We start from the raw sequence: 18,824 nt of genomic DNA, 5'->3' as shown, positions 1-18,824 counted from the left end.
CAATTGTTGACCTTTGTGCGAACCAACAAGTTTTAATACGTTGCTCTCTAGTAAGTATGCATCTGCTTAGAAATCGACCAAAACCGGTGTAATCGTCTCTTCTCCCTGCAAATGCCAGCAGATTTTTGTTCTTATAAATAAGTGTTTGATTGGCTTCTTTACGTCTTCGTTCGGCTTCTTTAGTGTTCTTAAACACGAAAAAAAATATAATTCTAAAATCTGAAACCGTTTTCATAAAATCGAAAACTAACAATTTTACGGAGACTCCTCGCAATTTTCAACATTTGGTAACAATCGAGGACTTCAGTCTTATTGCTTCTCCTTAAGGCCTCCTCTACACCCCTCAACGCCGACAGACAGTCAACATAACTGCAGCCCTTCTCCGGCTGAAAAAATAACGCTATTAAAAAAGGAATTGAAGAGAAAACAAATGTTTTTGAACACTCGAAACGCTTTAGAATCAATCTGACGGGCTCTTGGAGAGCATTGTAACTTAAGAACAGCCCCTTATGTTGATGTTCATACTTGTTGAGAAATCAGGATAAGGTAAATTTCTTAGTGCATTAGCAAAAAAAATTACAAACAAAACATCAATTAACCTGGTCAGTGTCACCTGACTCCATGCTTTGCTGGTGGCCTACTATGCCCAGAGCTGAGATACCGTTGCCATCACAAGGAGGAATTTGATTAGAATCAACCATACTTAAGCTCCAAATTGATATCAACTGATTGTTCAAACAAAACTCTGAAAATAATATTAATTCAAAAAATGCCAGTTTGCTTTTTAATTGAGAACTCTAAAGATGCTATGGAAGCATTAGTTGAGAAAAAACCTAGCGAGAACCAAAACTGTGTTTCTCTCAGAGCGTGTACTATTAACAAGATAAACCAAACTGCACTGGCAAAAGATGAAAAAACTACAACAATACATGAAACACAAAGCAACGGAACAAATAGTCAAAGAATCGAGTTCAGCTGAACAAAACTATTCAAGCTGTAAACTCAAAATTAGGTTAATTTGTGAAATTAGGGCCGATATTTCATTTCAAGTATGGTAAGAGCCAATTTTTGAATCTATTATCTTTATTTTGATCAAAGGTCAGTTGCGTTCAAGGTCCGAATAGTATAAAAAAATTTCAGTCTAATTGAATTTTTTGTCCCTTACAGAGCAAAAAATTCTTTTACACTGCGCAAAATGAATCAGATTTGAAGAAACCGCCTCATTTAGGCAATGGGTTCTTGAGGTACAGGAGGAGTATTCTCTTTCTGCTCTGAGCGTCTCTTCCTTTTGACCAAATCAATTCCCTGCTGATTTTAAGATTGATCTATAACTTTCCTCATTGAAGTCGTTTTTCATAATTTTTTCCATCACTACGCGCAACAGCTCCGTTCGTTCGTCATCGGCGGGTTCATGCTCACCCACAAGCATTTTTTTTTGGTTCCACGCAAAACTTTATCCGTTCTTCTTCCGACCACAACCAGTTAGCGATGTTCATCGCCCTTTCACGATAAGTAGCACCCCCGAGCGAAAACAGGTTTCTACTATTGCACACTATTCGTTCCTCAGTCACCTCATTATCTTCAATTTCAGCCTCCACAACTTCATTACCTTGATTCGGCGTTGAGTTCTGATGCAACCTGTTTATCTCGTCCATGGCTTTTTTTGTAAAATTCATGAACATGTTCAAAGCTCGGTTACTGGCCTCAAAGCGGAGAGCCAACTGCGTCATTAGGTGCCGAAACTCCTCTCTTGGAAACTCCTTCAAAAAAATTAATAAAGTCCAGAGTGAAAACTAATATTTTCCCAACTGTTATTGTTTCAGAGCGCTTTGCAAAGTCATTTGTTCTTTTAGCAAAATCAATTATAGGGTTTCCTATATTGCAAAAAATAAACCTAAAACAATAATGAGATCCCCTTTCAGCTCTGCACTGTGATTTAAGTCCTAAGCAGCAACAGCAATATACCTAATGACTTTCACCATATCAAAAACCGAAAAAAAATTGCTAAGTGTCCCTTACAGAGCACTTAGCGTATTTTATATGATCAATAACATTATACCTCAAACATATCGGGCATCCGAATTTGCGGCTCTTGATTTTGAGCGCCACTAGGAGCAGGATTCTCAGCCGTATTCAGAATCTGGCGAACAGTTTCTCCATCAACTTCCGGAAGATCAGGTATATTATCGTTATCTTGGTTGCCCTCAACCGGAAGTTCAACATCCTTGCGTGACTTCGGACCTTTTTCTTGGGGTCAACCTGTACGGATACTTGGGACCCTACAGTCTCATCGTTTTTAACATGCTGCTCTAACAACTCGAGACAATTTATCTTGCTTGCATCATGGCCGCCCATTCGCAAATTATATGCTTGCTTCATGATTTGGGTCAAATATTTTTCCTGTACCTGAACTCTATAGACTCCAAGTTGAGGGTCATCATACCCGACACCACATTTTATGGTAAGTTGATCGCCAACTGTGAGAGACAATTTTTCCGAATTGGTCATGCCCTCCGGCCATGTTTTGCAATCGACTTCAATTAACGAAAACGTGCGATCAATCGCAAAAAAAAATGAAGCGCCAGTCTTTTGGCAAAGATATGTCTTCTGCGGATGCACTTGCAGCAGCAACTTTTTCGAGAACACGACTTGATCTTTTCTTTGCGGGTTAACTCATTTCAAAACAAAAACTCTGAAAATGACAACTTTGCATGAAATATCAAAGAATGAGAGACGCTATTTTAACTATCTCTACTTGACAATTGAATAAATTCTGGAACCCTCTCAAATGATTAGACTTCGATACTAATTATCATTTTTGATTGGAATTGACATACTCCTGAGGGGGCGATGTGGGATCTTTTCCGTTTGTGCCCCCCCAGCTTACTGGGTGCATATTATTTGCAACCCCCAGACGTGCAATATTTTTACATAATGATTTACTATGTAATGACACGTGCTCTGTCACTGGGGGGAGCATAACGTACTGGGGGGGCACAAACGGAAAAGATCCGCGATGTGAAACGGAATACATCGCAAATCGAATTGCAGGGTGCAGATGGTAAATCGTCACCTGCCCCCGCCCCGTGGGTACCATGTGCTCGATCCTAAATTTTTTGGCGAAAATTGAACGCAACTTGATCGGACCTATTGGGATAGTTAACAGACATAATAATATACATCATATCAAAATCTGGGCCAAATACAACAGCTATGTAAAAAGTTATTAATGATCGAGCACATGGCATACCTCACTTTTTCGGGGTACACGACCTGAAATCTTTAATATCTACCAAACTACTGTACCAATCGCAACGGGATCTAGCTTGTTAGAACAGCCATGAAACGAGCTTTAAAACCATATATAAAACATCACTTTTGCATTAGTAGATCGTGAAATAAAGCCCGATGAGCGGTAGGTACATCGACCTACGGACCCACCGCATACCATGTCCTCAATTATGAATTTTTCAGCGAAATTAAAATGCAACGTGATCGGACCTATTGGGATAGTTAATAGACATAATAATATACATCATATCAAAATTTGGGCCAAATACAACAGCTATGTAAAAAGTTATTAACGATCGAGCACATGGCATACCTCACTTTTTCGGGGTACACGACCTGAAATCTTAAATATCTACCAAACTACTGTACCAATCGCAACGGGACCTAGCTTTTTAGAACCGTCATGAAACCAGCTTTAAAACCATATATATAACATCACTTTTCCATCAACTGATCGCGAAATAAAGCTCAGTGAGGAGTGGGTACATCGACCTATGGCCCGACCGTATACCATGTCCTCAATGATGAATTTTTCAGCGAAATTAAAACGCAACGTGATCGGACCTATTGGGATAGTTAATAGACATAATAAGACACATCATATCACAATTTGAGCTAAATACAACTGCTCTGTAAAAAGTTATTAACGATTGATCACATGGCATACCTCACTTTTTCGGGGTACACGACCTGAAATCTTTAATATCTACCAAACTACTGAACCAATCGCAACGGGACCTAGCTTGTTAGAACCGTCATGAAACCAGCTTTAAAACCATATATATAACATTACTTTTCCATCAGTTGATCGCGAAATAAAGCTCAGTGAGGAGTGGGTACATCGACCTAGATTAAGACCCGGAACCATGTGCTCGATGCTGAATTTAATGATAATAATACCTAACAATACTCACTGTGCTGCCATTAGATGTAGTCAGCAAAGCGAACAACTCTTTGTGTTTATCTAGTGTGCCTCTTAACACTTCGTGTATAACCAATTAATCTGAAATGAACGGTACAATGATTATAATGAACGGTACAATGATTATAATCTGAAATAAGGAACGGATGCGCGATTACAGCTTCGATGCTGAAGTTTCGATGCTGACAGATTCGATGCTGACAGCAGATTCGATGCTAACAGATTCGATGCTGACAGATTCGCTGCCGTGTTTCCGCGTACCGACACGTGCCCCAGACTAAAAGTGACCGGAATTCGAATTTTTCGAGGTATAGGTCACAAAAACACTAATATCTCCTCAACGAGAGCATTGTTTGAAAAAATAAAAACTTCTGAACTCAGGAGATAATAGGCTTTACAACTATATAACATTTGTCCAGTGAATCTGAAATTTTAATTTAACGATTTTGAGCACTGAGAGGCCGAATTCCTCGAAATTTGGTATCCCCAAAAAAACGCTAAATTAAGCCATATTGATGCATTTTTTTCGAAGAAACTTTGCAATAGTCTTAACGAGCGTAAAATAAGCTTTAAAATGAGCTATAGTAACCCTGGTAACAATGGATAGATAAAAAGTTATTCAACTGCTAAACTTTAAAAAAACGTTTTTTTTTACCATATTTTGGGCAAAAGTACGACCCGCTCAAAGCAAAATTTTGTTAATAAATTGCAGGAAAAGCATATTAGTATATTACATTTTCAGAATCCGCATGAAATGAGCTAAGTAATTTGCTGTAGTAATATGGGGTATTCGCTGTCTGTAAAAAAGTATTAAGCAATGAGTCGCAAATTGAGGTCAATTTTTAGATATTTTAGGCAAAAATTGGCAAAAAAAGAGCTTTTATCTCACTTTAAACTACTTTTTCATAATTTTGTTGGCAAGCTCGTATAATGAGCGTTGTTTTGCGCTATTGAAAGTACGTTTTGATTCTTTAAATAAAAAGTTATAAGGTAAGGAGTTTCTCTTCATATCTAATTTTTTGCTCACAATTTTTAAGTTCCGAACAATTTTTCTTCCTTTTGTAACGGTTTCCGTAAAAATTGATCACAGTAGTAGATTTTCGTGCTGAATTAGTGCTGAAACAATATAACTTTAAACCATCAGTTGACTTATAATGCAGAACTAGATAAAAGAACAGAAAAAATGTAGGATAAAATTTTGTAAAAAGTTTCCAGGTTTCTTACAATAAATTAATTATGAGGCCTTTATATTGATGCCATTGATACAAAACTGCACTGCCGGTAGAAGATTTAAACGTTGGAAAAAAAATTGGTGCATAATATTACTGTTATATCCTCAAAAACAGACAGTTTCTAAAGTTTTTCAGTGTTTCTATAAAACACTTTAAAAATTACCTGAAAAACCACATGTTCAACTGAACAAACACAACCGTAAATTATCTTCTTGTGACACCGTAGGCAATTTTAGGTACACCTTGATTGAATAAAAGGAATAAACACGCATCATGAGGGCAAGTACACGTCGAAGTTTATTGGAATTTAAGAAAACTATTGGACAAAATTAAAGGTTGACAGCAAAAAACAAAATTTATTTCTTTTTGTACTAAAATGCAATACATATTTGTAACCCTTGTAATTATGAGATGAGTTGATTGAAGTAACTATGCCGAAATATTTGTTATCTTAAACAAACTAACGCAAAAAAAAAACAACTAAGCTTCTACGCCCATCGGTCCAATAAGTGTTTTTCCTGATAATCTGCCTTCTTTGTTGTTTCGAGCAATTTTTTTTCAAGCAAAGCCTTCTTTCGGCTAAATCTTGCCCTCTATTGCATGTTCTCTTTGACTGCAACAACTGTGAAAAGAAAGCTGAGAAAAGACAAGGTTCGTTGTCATTTAAAAAAAAAACAAAAAATTTCACTCAAACTTTTCAAAAACTAATTTTTTTCTGACAAATTGCGAGTTATCTCGCAAAATTATACACACTGACTTATAAAAACTATCAACGCCAGATTTTTTGAAGCATGGTCGGATGATATTTGTTATCTTAAACAAAATAACACAAAAAAATAACAACTTCTACGCCTCTACGCCCATCGGGCCAAAAATAATTTTTTCTGATAACCTGCCTTCTTTGTTGTTTCGCACACTTTTATTTTCAAACAAAGCTTTTTTTGGCTACATCTTGCCCTCTCTTGCATGTTGAGTTCTGTGCAAAGAAAGCTGAGAAAAGACAAGGTTCGTTGTCTGTTAAAAAAAAAAAACAAAAAATTTCAATCAAACTTTTCAAAAACTAATTTTTTCTGACAAATTGCGAGTTATCTCGCGAAATTATACACACTGAATTATAAAAACTATCAACGCCAGATTCTTCGAAGCATGGTCAGATAATATTTGTTATCTTAAACAAACTAACACAAAAGAAATAACAATTTCTACGCTTCTACGCCCATCGGGCCAATAAGTGTTTTTTTTCTGATAATCTGCCTTCTTTGTTGTTTCGAACAGTTTTATTTTCAAGCAAAGCTTTTCTTTGGCTACATCTTGCCCTCTATTGCATGTTGTGTTCTAAAAAAAGAAAGCTGAGAAAAGACAAGGTTCGTTGTCATTTAAAAATAAAAGCAAAAAATTTCACTCAAACTTTTCAAAAACTAATTTTTTTCTGACAAATTGCGAGTTTTCTGGCAAAATTATACACTGTGACTTATAAAAACTATCAACGCCACATTTTTTGAAGCATGGTTGGATGATATTTATTATCTTAAACAAACTAACACAAAAAATTAACAACTTCTACGCCTCTACGCCCATCGGGCCAATAATAGTTTTTTTCTGATAATCTGCCTTCTTTGTTGTTTCGAACAATATTATTTTCAAGCAAAGCCTTTCTTTGGCTACATTTTGCCCTCTATTGCATGTTGAGTTCTGTGAAAAGAAAGCTGAGAAAAGAAAAGGTTCGTTGTCATTTAAAAAAACAAAAAATTTCAAACTTTTCAAAAACTAATTTTTTCTGACAAATTGCGAGTTATCTCGCGAAATTATACACACTGAATTATAAAAACTATCAACGCCAGATTTTTTGAAGCATGGTCAGATAATATTTGTTATCTTAAACAAACTAACACAAGAGAAATAACTACTTCTACGCTTCTACGCCCATCGGGCCAGTAATAGTTTTTTTTTCTGATAATCTGCCTTCTTTGTTGTTTCGAACAGTTTTATTTTCAAGCAAAGGTTTTCTTTGGCTACATCTGGCCCTCTATTGCAAGTTCTGTTTGACTGCAACAACTGTGAAAAGAAAATTGAGAAAAGACAAAGTTCGTTGTCTTTTAAAAATAAAAGCAAAAAATTTCACTCAAACTTTTCAAAAACTAAATTTTTTCTGACAAATTGCGAGTTATCTCGCAAAATTATACACTGTGACTTATAAAAACTATGAACGTCAGACTTTTTGAAGCATGGTCAGATGATATTTGTTATCTTATACAAATTAACACAAAAGAAATAACAACTTCTACGCTTCTACGCCCATCGGGCCAGTAATAGTTTTTTTTTTCTGATAATCTGCCTTCTTTGTTGTTTCGAACAGTTTTATTTTCAAGCAGAACTTTCTTTCGAACACATCTTGCCCTCTATTGCATGTTCTGTTTGAATGCAACAACCTTGAAAAGAAAGCTGAGGAAAGACAAGGTTCGTTGTCATTTAAAAATAAAAGCAAAAAATTTCACTCAAACTTTTCAAAAACTAAATTTTTTCTGACAAATTGCGAGTTTTCTGGCAAAATTATACACTGTGACTTATAAAAACTATCAACGCCACATTTTTTGAAGCATGGTTGGATGATATTTATTATCTTAAACAAACTAACACAAAAAATTAACAACTTCTACGCCTCTACGCCCATCGGGCCAATAATAGTTTTTTTCTGATAATCTGCCTTCTTTGTTGTTTCGAACAATATTATTTTCAAGCAAAGCCTTTCTTTGGCTACATTTGCCCTCTATTGCATGTTGAGTTCTGTGAAAAGAAAGCTGAGAAAAGAAAAGGTTCGTTGTCATTTAAAAAAACAAAAAATTTCAAACTTTTCAAAAACTAATTTTTTCTGACAAATTGCGAGTTATCTCGCGAAATTATACACACTGAATTATAAAAACTATCAACGCCAGATTTTTTGAAGCATGGTCAGATAATATTTGTTATCTTAAACAAACTAACACAAGAGAAATAACAACTTCTACGCTTCTACGCCCATCGGGCCAGTAATAGTTTTTTTTCTGATAATCTGCCTTCTTTGTTGTTTCGAACAGTTTTATTTTCAAGCAAAGGTTTTCTTTGGCTACATCTGGCCCTCTATTGCAAGTTCTGTTTGACTGCAACAACTGTGAAAAGAAAGCTGAGAAAAGACAAAGTTCGTTGTCTTTTAAAAATAAAAGCAAAAAATTTCACTCAAACTTTTCAAAAACTAAATTTTTTCTGACAAATTGCGAGTTATCTCGCAAAATTATACACTGTGACTTATAAAAACTATGAAAGTCAGATTTTTTGAAGCATGGTTGGATGATATTTATTATCTTAAACAAACTAACACAAAAAATTAACAACTTCTACGCCTCTACGCCCATCGGGCCAATAATAGTTTTTTTCTGATAATCTGCCTTCTTTGTTGTTTCGAACAATATTATTTTCAAGCAAAGCCTTTCTTTGGCTACATTTTGCCCTCTATTGCAAGTTCTGTTTGACTGCAACAACTGTGAAAAGAAAGCTGAGAACAGACAAAGTTCGTTGTCTTTTAAAAATAAAAGCAAAAAATTTCACTCAAACTTTTCAAAAACTAAATTTTTTCTGACAAATTGCGAGTTATCTCGCAAAATTATACACTGTGACTTATAAAAACTATGAAAGTCAGATTTTTTGAAGCATGGTTGGATGATATTTATTATCTTAAACAAACTAACACAAAAAATTAACAACTTCTACGCCTCTACGCCCATCGGGCCAATAATAGTTTTTTTCTGATAATCTGCCTTCTTTGTTGTTTCGAACAATATTATTTTCAAGCAAAGCCTTTCTTTGGCTACATTTTGCCCTCTATTGCATGTTGAGTTCTGTGAAAAGAAAGCTGAGAAAAAAGGTTCGTTGTCATTTAAAAAAACAAAAAATTTCAAACTTTTCAGAAACTAATTTTTTCTGACAAATTGCGAGTTATCTCGCGAAATTGTACACACTGAATTATAAAAACTATCAACGCCAGATTTTTTGAAGCATGGTCAGATAATATTTGTTATCTTAAACAAACTAACACAAGAGAAATAACAACTTCTACGCTTCTACGCCCATCGGGCCAGTAATAGTTTTTTTTTTCTGATAATCTGCCTTCTTTGTTGTTTCGAACAGTTTTATTTTCAAGCAAAGGTTTTCTTTGGCTACATCTGGCCCTCTATTGCAAGTTCTGTTTGACTGCAACAACTGTGAAAAGAAAGCTGAGAAAAGACAAAGTTCGTTGTCTTTTAAAAATAAAAGCAAAAAATTTCACTCAAACTTTTCAAAAACTAAATTTTTTCTGACAAATTGCGAGTTATCTCGCAAAATTATACACTGTGACTTATAAAAACTATGAACGTCAGATTTTTTGAAGCATGGTCAGATGATATTTGTTATCTTATACAAATTAACACAAAAGAAATAACAACTTCTACGCTTCTACGCCCATCGGGCCAGTAATAGTTTTTTTTTCTGATAATCTGCCTTCTTTGTTGTTTCGAACAGTTTTATTTTCAAGCAGAACTTTCTTTCGAACATATCTTGCCCTCTATTGCATGTTCTGTTTGAATGCAACAACCTTGAAAAGAAAGCTGAGGAAAGACAAGGTTCGTTGTCATTTAAAAATAGAAGCAAAAAATTTCACTCAAACTTTTCAAAAACTAAATTTTTTCTGACAAATTGCGAGTTTTCTGGCAAAATTATACACTGTGACTTATAAAAACTATCAACGTCAGATTGTTTGAAGCATGGTCAGATGATATTTGTTATCTTATACAAATTAACACAAAAGAAATAACAACTTCTACGCTTCTACGCCCATCGGGCCAGTAATAGTTTTTTTTTTCTGATAATCTGCCTTCTTTGTTGTTTCGAACAGTTTTATTTTCAAGCAAAGGTTTTCTTTGGCTACATCTGGCCCTCTATTGCAAGTTCTGTTTGACTGCAACAACTGTGAAAAGAAAGCTGAGAAAAGACAAAGTTCGTTGTCTTTTAAAAATAAAAGCAAAAAATTTCACTCAAACTTTTCAAAAACTAAATTTTTTCTGACAAATTGCGAGTTATCTCGCAAAATTATACACTGTGACTTATAAAAACTATGAACGTCAGATTTTTTGAAGCATGGTCAGATGATATTTGTTATCTTATACAAATTAACACAAAAGAAATAACAACTTCTACGCTTCTACGCCCATCGGGCCAGTAATAGTTTTTTTTTCTGATAATCTGCCTTCTTTGTTGTTTCGAACAGTTTTATTTTCAAGCAGAACTTTCTTTCGAACATATCTTGCCCTCTATTGCATGTTCTGTTTGAATGCAACAACCTTGAAAAGAAAGCTGAGGAAAGACAAGGTTCGTTGTCATTTAAAAATAGAAGCAAAAAATTTCACTCAAACTTTTCAAAAACTAAATTTTTTCTGACAAATTGCGAGTTTTCTGGCAAAATTATACACTGTGACTTATAAAAACTATCAACGTCAGATTTTTTGAAGCATGGTCAGATGATATTTGTTATCTTATACAAATTAACACAAAAGAAATAACAACTTCTACGCTTCTACGCCCATCGGGCCAGTAATAGTTTTTTTTTTCTGATAATCTGCCTTCTTTGTTGTTTCGAACAGTTTTATTTTCAAGCAAAGCCTTTCTTTGGCTACATTTTGCCCTCTATTGCATGTTGAGTTCTGTGAAAAGAAAGCTGAGAAAAAAGGTTCGTTGTCATTTAAAAAAACAAAAAATTTCAAACTTTTCAGAAACTAATTTTTTCTGACAAATTGCGAGTTATCTCGCGAAATTGTACACACTGAATTATAAAAACTATCAACGCCAGATTTTTTGAAGCATGGTCAGATAATATTTGTTATCTTAAACAAACTAACACAAGAGAAATAACAACTTCTACGCTTCTACGCCCATCGGGCCAGTAATAGTTTTTTTTTCTGATAATCTGCCTTCTTTGTTGTTTCGAACAGTTTTATTTTCAAGCAAAGGTTTTCTTTGGCTACATCTGGCCCTCTATTGCAAGTTCTGTTTGACTGCAACAACTGTGAAAAGAAAGCTGAGAAAAGACAAAGTTCGTTGTCTTTTAAAAATAAAAGCAAAAAATTTCACTCAAACTTTTCAAAAACTAAATTTTTTCTGACAAATTGCGAGTTATCTCGCAAAATTATACACTGTGACTTATAAAAACTATGAACGTCAGATTTTTTGAAGCATGGTCAGATGATATTTGTTATCTTATACAAATTAACACAAAAGAAATAACAACTTCTACGCTTCTACGCCCATCGGGCCAGTAATAGTTTTTTTTTCTGATAATCTGCCTTCTTTGTTGTTTCGAACAGTTTTATTTTCAAGCAGAACTTTCTTTCGAACATATCTTGCCCTCTATTGCATGTTCTGTTTGAATGCAACAACCTTGAAAAGAAAGCTGAGGAAAGACAAGGTTCGTTGTCATTTAAAAATAGAAGCAAAAAATTTCACTCAAACTTTTCAAAAACTAAATTTTTTCTGACAAATTGCGAGTTTTCTGGCAAAATTATACACTGTGACTTATAAAAACTATCAACGTCAGATTTTTTGAAGCATGGTCAGATGATATTTGTTATCTTATACAAATTAACACAAAAGAAATAACAACTTCTACGCTTCTACGCCCATCGGGCCAGTAATCGTTTTTTTTCTGATAATCTGCCTTCTTTGTTGTTTCGAACAGTTTTATTTTCAAGCAGAACTTTCTTTCAAACACATATTGCCCTCTATTGCATGTTCTGTTTGAATGCAACAACAACCTTGAAAAGAAAGCTGAGGAAAGACAGGATTCCTTGTCATTTTAAAAAAAGACTGAAACTTTTACTGAAACTTTTCAAAAACTATTTTTTTTCTGACAAATCTCGAGTTGCCACGCTAAATTTTACACATCAACTAAAAAATATCACCGCTGGATTTTTTGAAGCGTGGTCGGATGATATATGCTGTCAAAAAAATCTAACAGAATAAAAACAAAATTTTAACTTCCACGACTATAGTGGCCTCTAAGTATTTTTTTGATAACCTGCCTTCTTTGCTGTTTCGGACAATCTTGCTTCAAGTAAAACCTTCTTTCGGTTATATCTAGCCCTCCATTGTATCGCAAAAACGTTAAAAAGAACTAAGGAAATTCCCGCAAAAAAGTTATAAGGAAAGCCATCGTGTTGTACCTTTGAGAAAGTCGTTACACTTGCTTTGCACTTGCTTTGCAAGTCTATTCACTCAGTTTGTAGCAATTGTGCTTTTGGTTGGATAGTTGTTTCATATTCCAGCTTTTTTAAACTGGTTTATGTATTTGCAAGAATCTTACAAGATAAACTTTTTCTTGCAAGAATCTTACAAGATAAACTTTTTCTTGCAAGATCTTGTAAGATAAACTTTTTTTGCAAGAATCTTGTAAGATCTTACAAGATAAACTTTTGGCCTCGACTAGGGATGTTACTTGACTGTGACAATTCAGACGTATTATTTTCAATGACTTTTACACCACCTGTTTAATTGCTCTGAAACAGATTTTCTAGAAATTATATTAGTGTGGTCTTTTTAATGCGATTTTTTGCTTGAGCAATTTGTCGTCTGGCCATTTCAACTTTTCGTCCCAAAAACGGGATAACAGATGAAGAGCAACTTCCTTAGTGTCTTACTAGTGTCAGTATGCAATTCACTGGCATTTTCCGTAAAGTTTATTAATTGCTCTCAAACGAATTTTCTAGAAAATTGTTTGTCCTGTAGTCTTTTTTATGCAAGTTTTTGCTCGACCAATTTGTCTGAACCCGACAAATTAACTTCGCGTCCTAAAAATAGCGATTCGCCGAAACTGTTTCAAATCTTCCCCCTTCCTTCGCCACCCTCCCCTTCCCTCCCCCTTCCAGCCCTCCCAAACCTTAACCCCCATCGCTTGACATCCACCCATCGCTTGACCCCCCCCCCTAATGCTTGCAGCCCTAAGTCCCAGCTGGCTACTACCGAAGCGAACCGCTCGCCGCTTGTTTGAGAGCAATTCACCTGACGTAAGTCGGCTATGTATAATAGCCGCCCTCATCTTCTCAGCCGGCTATTATAGCGCTCCTATTTTTTACTTCGTCGAACAAAAAAAAATGTTTCGCTTTACCTCATTTTGCCGCTTTTTCAACATTTTGCGTGAAATCTTTTTGACTTCTCTAGGCTAGTTTCTCTCTTCTCTCATTCTGCTAAAAGTGATTTTGAGCATCAGTTGCTCAGCAAAGCAATTCAAAATGAACAGAGTCAGTATAAAAATTGAAGTCAGAAATAGAAACGGGATAAACCCATAAAGCCCAATTTTAGATGCCCGCTATTTGAACGTCGCTCCTATAAGTCTTAGTTACCATCTCTAATGCTTATTGGTTTTGATAGTAGCCCCTGTAGCCTCTCTCTAAGAAACAGAAGTATGTTCAACTACGAAATGCCATCAAAATAAATCGTACTTAAATAAGGTTTTTGTACAAAAATCTTTTTTTTAATATCTTTTTCAATCCCAATCATGCTTATTGGAATCAACGGCGGCTATTTTCCGGCAATCTGCTGGGTATGTTTATTTTTGTGTAAGATCATGAAATTAATCAATATTGAATAGCTTTCTTGCGGTTAATTACCTACTTACTTAATTTACTTATTGAACTTCTTAGTCCTATTTAGGCTCCCCCCGCCCGACTGAAGCAGGATGCATTTGATTAGAGCTCCCATTATTCTTTCGAAAGCAATTCTTCCGACGTTTAGTCGGTTATGTTTAATAGCCGCGCTCATCTTCTCAGTCGGCTATTATAGCGCTCCTATTTTTTTTACTTCGTCGAATAAAAAAATGTTTCGCTTTACCTCATTTTGCCGCTTTTTCAACATTTTGCGTGATATCTTTTTGACTTCTCTAGGCTAGTTTCTCTCTTCTCTCATTCTGCTAAAAGTGATTTTGAACATCAGTTGCTCATTAAAGCAATTCAAAATGAACAGAGTGAGTATAAAAAATTGAAGTCAGAAGTAGAAACGGGATAAACACATAAAGCCCAGTTTTAGATGCCCGCTATTTGAACGTCGTTCCTATATGTCTTAGTTACCATCTCTAATGCTTATTGGTATTGATAGTAGCCCCTGTAGCCTCTCTCTAAGAAACAGAAGTACGTTATGTTCAACTACGAAATGCCATCAAAATAAATCGGACTTAAAAAATGTTTTTGTGCAAAAATCTTTTTTTTTCAATATCTTCTATTCTTTCAATCCCCATCATGCTTATTGGAATCAACGGCGGCTATTTTCCGGCAATCTGACGGGTATGTTTAGTTTTCTAAACCCAATCCCAGTCATGGGTTCGGTATTTTTGTTTAGTCAACGACAATAATTTGAGTTGTATGTCAGGACTTGTACTGTGGTGTTTTTTATTCCGTCGTCAAGATTTTTTTACCAATATATGACGTCACCCTAACTTCAAACCTGGTTTTTTGTTCATTCATGAAGCTTCAATAAAATAGTGTGCGTTACGTTAGTTTGCATCCTTAGTGGAGCTAGCTGTTTTGTTCATTCGTGTGATCTCTTTTTCGTTCACATGGGATTTGCCTCTCGAAAATGGCTTTCTCACTTTGAAAGTGACTTTTCTTTTTTTTTCAATTCAAGGAGATTAAGTCAACTGAGTACGTCTCTATCTGAGAGCAGTTAATAGAAGAATCAGGTAGTTGTACATCTCAATCAAATTATAGCATTTCGGAAATTAATAGAAAGAACAGATTTTATTCAAGTCCATTTTTTATTATCTTTTCGAGAGTGCAGATCTACAAAGCTATCGCGGTTTTTTTTCTCTGAAAAACTGCCAGCTGTATTTTTTCAGTGTTTCACGGTTCTTGGCGTTTTTTTTCAAAATGGCCTTGTAATTTCATGTTGGCTGCGTCAGCTTTGTGAGCTTTTCATAACAAAAGGTAAATTTTGATGAGTACTTCTAACGCGGAGCTTACTAAAATTACTTATGCTCTCATTGAATAATTTGAACGTACAAACCCGAAATATGGCCTATTAACTTAAAAAATAACCAATGGTATCACTTACTAAATGCTTTGAAACAGCCTGTAGCATGAGTTTTTGTCCTGCTTGAACTTTCGTTTGCAATTTGTAGTCTGTTCGTTCGTTTTCTTCTTAGAAATTGCCGCCGTCAGTCTCTCAACGGCTATTATTTAGGCGCTCTCCTTTTTACAATTCAAAGAATTTGAATTGTATTGGGGCGCTGTCTTTTTTTAAGATCTGTTCACACATTTTCATGATTTTTGAAGTCAAATTGGAGTAGTGATTTTGGTCACGCCGAAACAGGAAGTGGACCGAAAATGCGAGTGGTTCTGCGGCGTGAAATTTTCTCTCTCTTATTTTAAGGTAGAAAACAGTGTTTGGACAAAAATTCGCTTTCTCGGTAGTGGTTTTTTGTTCACATGCGGCAATTTCACTTTGATTTTTACTGTTTTGATTTTGTGGATCGAATTTTTTTTCTAAATAGTGTTCCCAATCCTTTCATAGTTCAGCCCAGTTCTTTTTGTTTAAACCAAATTGTCATTTCTCGCTGGTGGTTTTGTTTGTTTACATGCGGCATTTTGACATTGATTTTTGCTGTTTTGATTTTTTTACCTGATTTTTTTAGAAATGGTTTTCCCAATTCACTCATAGTCCGTTCTAGTTCTAGTTTTTTGTTTAGTCAATGAAAATTCTGAATTGTACGCCAGGACTTGTCCTGCTATGTTTTTTTAATTCGCTTTACTTTTTGATCGCGTTTTTCGTTTTAGTAATGGTTTTAACGCTGGACTTCCGACTTACCTCACTCAGTTTCAACTGGATGCATTTTAAATTCTTTCACGCATTGAATTACGCAATGTAGTGAATACGGTCATTGTCAAAAGAGCAACATGAAAAAACGGGATAAACCGATAAAGCTCGCTCATTAAAAAAAGGGCATTAGGTTATCAAAGATTCTCAATCCACTAGAGTGATTGAAAGCTGACATTTGCTAGAGTGATTGAAAGCTGACATTTGCATTAATCGTAATAGCTGTCAGTTTAAAATTCGAATATAGTTTTAGAATCTAAGTATAGTTTTAGAATCTAACAAACTACTCGTCAATTTAGAACACTGAAAGTACACTGAAAAAAGACAGACACAAATTCTGTCAATTTATCGTTTTTCTGTTTCAATCACGATGTGCATCAAGCGCGTCAAAGGCGGCTCTCAATGGCTAGATGTTATAGGGATATTGTACTTGAAAAGAGTGTTGGAAATTTGTGAAGTAATGGAAAACTAATTTTCACAATCTACAAGATTGTGATGTTTTTTTATTTTATTGGAATGATGTCTTTTTTATTATCTGTTCTCACTTATTTCGATCTTTTCACGCTAGATTAGTAAGTGGAGAGAAAAAGCTAGTATTTCATGGGCGTGAAATGTGTTTAAACTTTTTAAAAGTGGATTGAGAAATCAATTGCTGAACAATATTTCGCTTTCCGAGAGAGGGTTTTTTAACGTGCTGCAATTTCATTTCCTTTTTCAATGAGATTGTTCTCTGACTGCTACTGGTTGATTGCTTGTCGCAAACAATGTTTGTTGCAATTATATTTACCATGTGGTCTTTTTTCATGCGATTTTTGATTGACCCATTTTTCGTCTGAACCTTTTATCTTTTCCTCCTCATAAACGGGATAAACAGGTAAGCCTGAAGGTCATTGAGTGGCATTAAGTCTGGCGATTTGATCTTTGATCTCCTCTCCTCCAGCCCTCAGAACCTTACCCCCGCCGCATTTGATTGTACCTTACCCCCGCCGCTCGCTGATCGTTTGAGAGCACTCGCACGACGTTGTTCGTTATATTCCAGATTTTTTAGATTTGAGTTTAAAAATTTTAGTACTTGGCAGTTTTTTTTTCTTGTCTATGCTCTTTTGAGCAGACGAAACATGTTAACAATTCATAGTATCAAATGATTAAAGTTTTTTGTCCCAGAATTGCGTTTGTTTGATTAGGTAACAACCTGATAAAGATTTAGTGTAATCTTTGATATAAAAATGTTGAAAAGGGATAACGATTTTGATTAATGACGCGCCATATCCACATCTTAATCGAAATCTTTATCCTTTATCAGCATTTTTTTATCAAATATTAGCATCATTTGTATCAGATTTATATCTTAATCAAATAAACGCAGTTATAGGACAGAAAAAAATGGCGCGTCATTGAGAAAATAGGAACAAAAAGCTCAAATTTTAACTGTCTGAAACTTGTGTCTGCCTATATGATTTGTTATTGTTTGATGACCTGTTAATTCAATGGTTAGTCTCAACGGCTTGGTTTATTATATTGGTTTGTGCTCAATTGATATTTAGTCTATTGGGTCCGCGTAAGAAGATGACAGCTGCTATCTCTCGACATCTGCACAGTGTCAGCCTCACTCTCTCAACTGGGGAACAGGTGTACGCGGACAAACTCCACAGTGACATCGAGGAACTCAATCGACAGCTTGCACAGGTTAGAGTACTGAGGCATTTCTTACCGCATATGAATGGGTCAATCAGAGGTAAGACTGTGATAGGCTGAATAAAATAGAGCAGGTTCCTTCTGGTTAAAGCTTGGTGTCGTGACGTGCAAAATGTGAATAACTTTCGTAATCTGTTCTATTTTGGCTCCTAGTACTGTATATTTATACGCATAATACAATTTTTTGGACCAAATGAATGACCCGAAGTTTCTAACCTCCAAAATAGCATAAGAAATCTAGTAAATTAATGAGAAATTATTGCATCGGTATTAGGGGATCATTGCAAAATAATGGGTCCGCTATCTATTGCTCGAAGCTTTGAAGCCATTTTGCCTAAATGTTTGCCTATTGTGTGGAGTTTTCGGTGAGTGAGTAACAAATTCGACACTGTTATAGGCAAACGCCAACAACAGTGACCTCAAGCTACAATTAACGCAGCTGAGTGAAAAGTTGCAATCGACTTCGGGACAAGGCAGAAACGAGGGAGGATCCTGCGAGCCTGCTCCGAGTGGGAGTCAGAAGCTAGAACTGACCAAGATTAACATTCAGAACTCACTCAACACTCTGTTAAAGCTCAGGAACAGTTCGTACACTTATCCCAATGGACTCTCAGTTGAAAGTGCTGGCGGCGGTGGAGGTGGTTCTCCTACTAGTGCGAGGGGTATTTCTCCAAACAAATATCAGAGTTCTGAAATTGATTCTGTCTGCAAACAACTCTCAATGCTACTCAATCATTTACAACAATGACGTCATATTTATTAATAGCCGCACAGCGATAGCTGGGGCCATTATTGGCCTTCTCTTGGTTTTTTACGAC

General features: G+C 35.4%; 1 protein-coding gene across 2 annotated transcripts in view; it reads left to right on the top strand.

Annotated features, from left to right (window-relative positions):
- The window catches only part of LOC142358741 (ankyrin repeat and SAM domain-containing protein 3-like), a 137,895-nt gene extending 119,071 nt beyond the window's left edge, over positions 1-18,824 (top strand). Inside the window, exons 10-11 of one of the 2 annotated variants that reach the window (XM_075410289.1) lie at positions 17,856-17,997; positions 18,404-18,824. In XM_075410289.1, the coding sequence (XP_075266404.1) occupies positions 17,856-17,997; positions 18,404-18,754 (493 nt within the window). In that variant the 3' untranslated portion in view covers positions 18,755-18,824. The remainder of the gene's footprint in view (positions 1-17,855; positions 17,998-18,403) is intronic. The other variant, XM_075410290.1, reaches the window with a different exon arrangement.

This window comes from Convolutriloba macropyga, chromosome 2 (assembly GCF_964194025.1).
Source record: "Convolutriloba macropyga chromosome 2, txConMacr16.3, whole genome shotgun sequence".
Lineage (NCBI taxonomy): Eukaryota > Metazoa > Xenacoelomorpha > Acoela > Convolutidae > Convolutriloba > Convolutriloba macropyga.
This window is presented reverse-complemented; position numbering and strand designations above follow the sequence as displayed.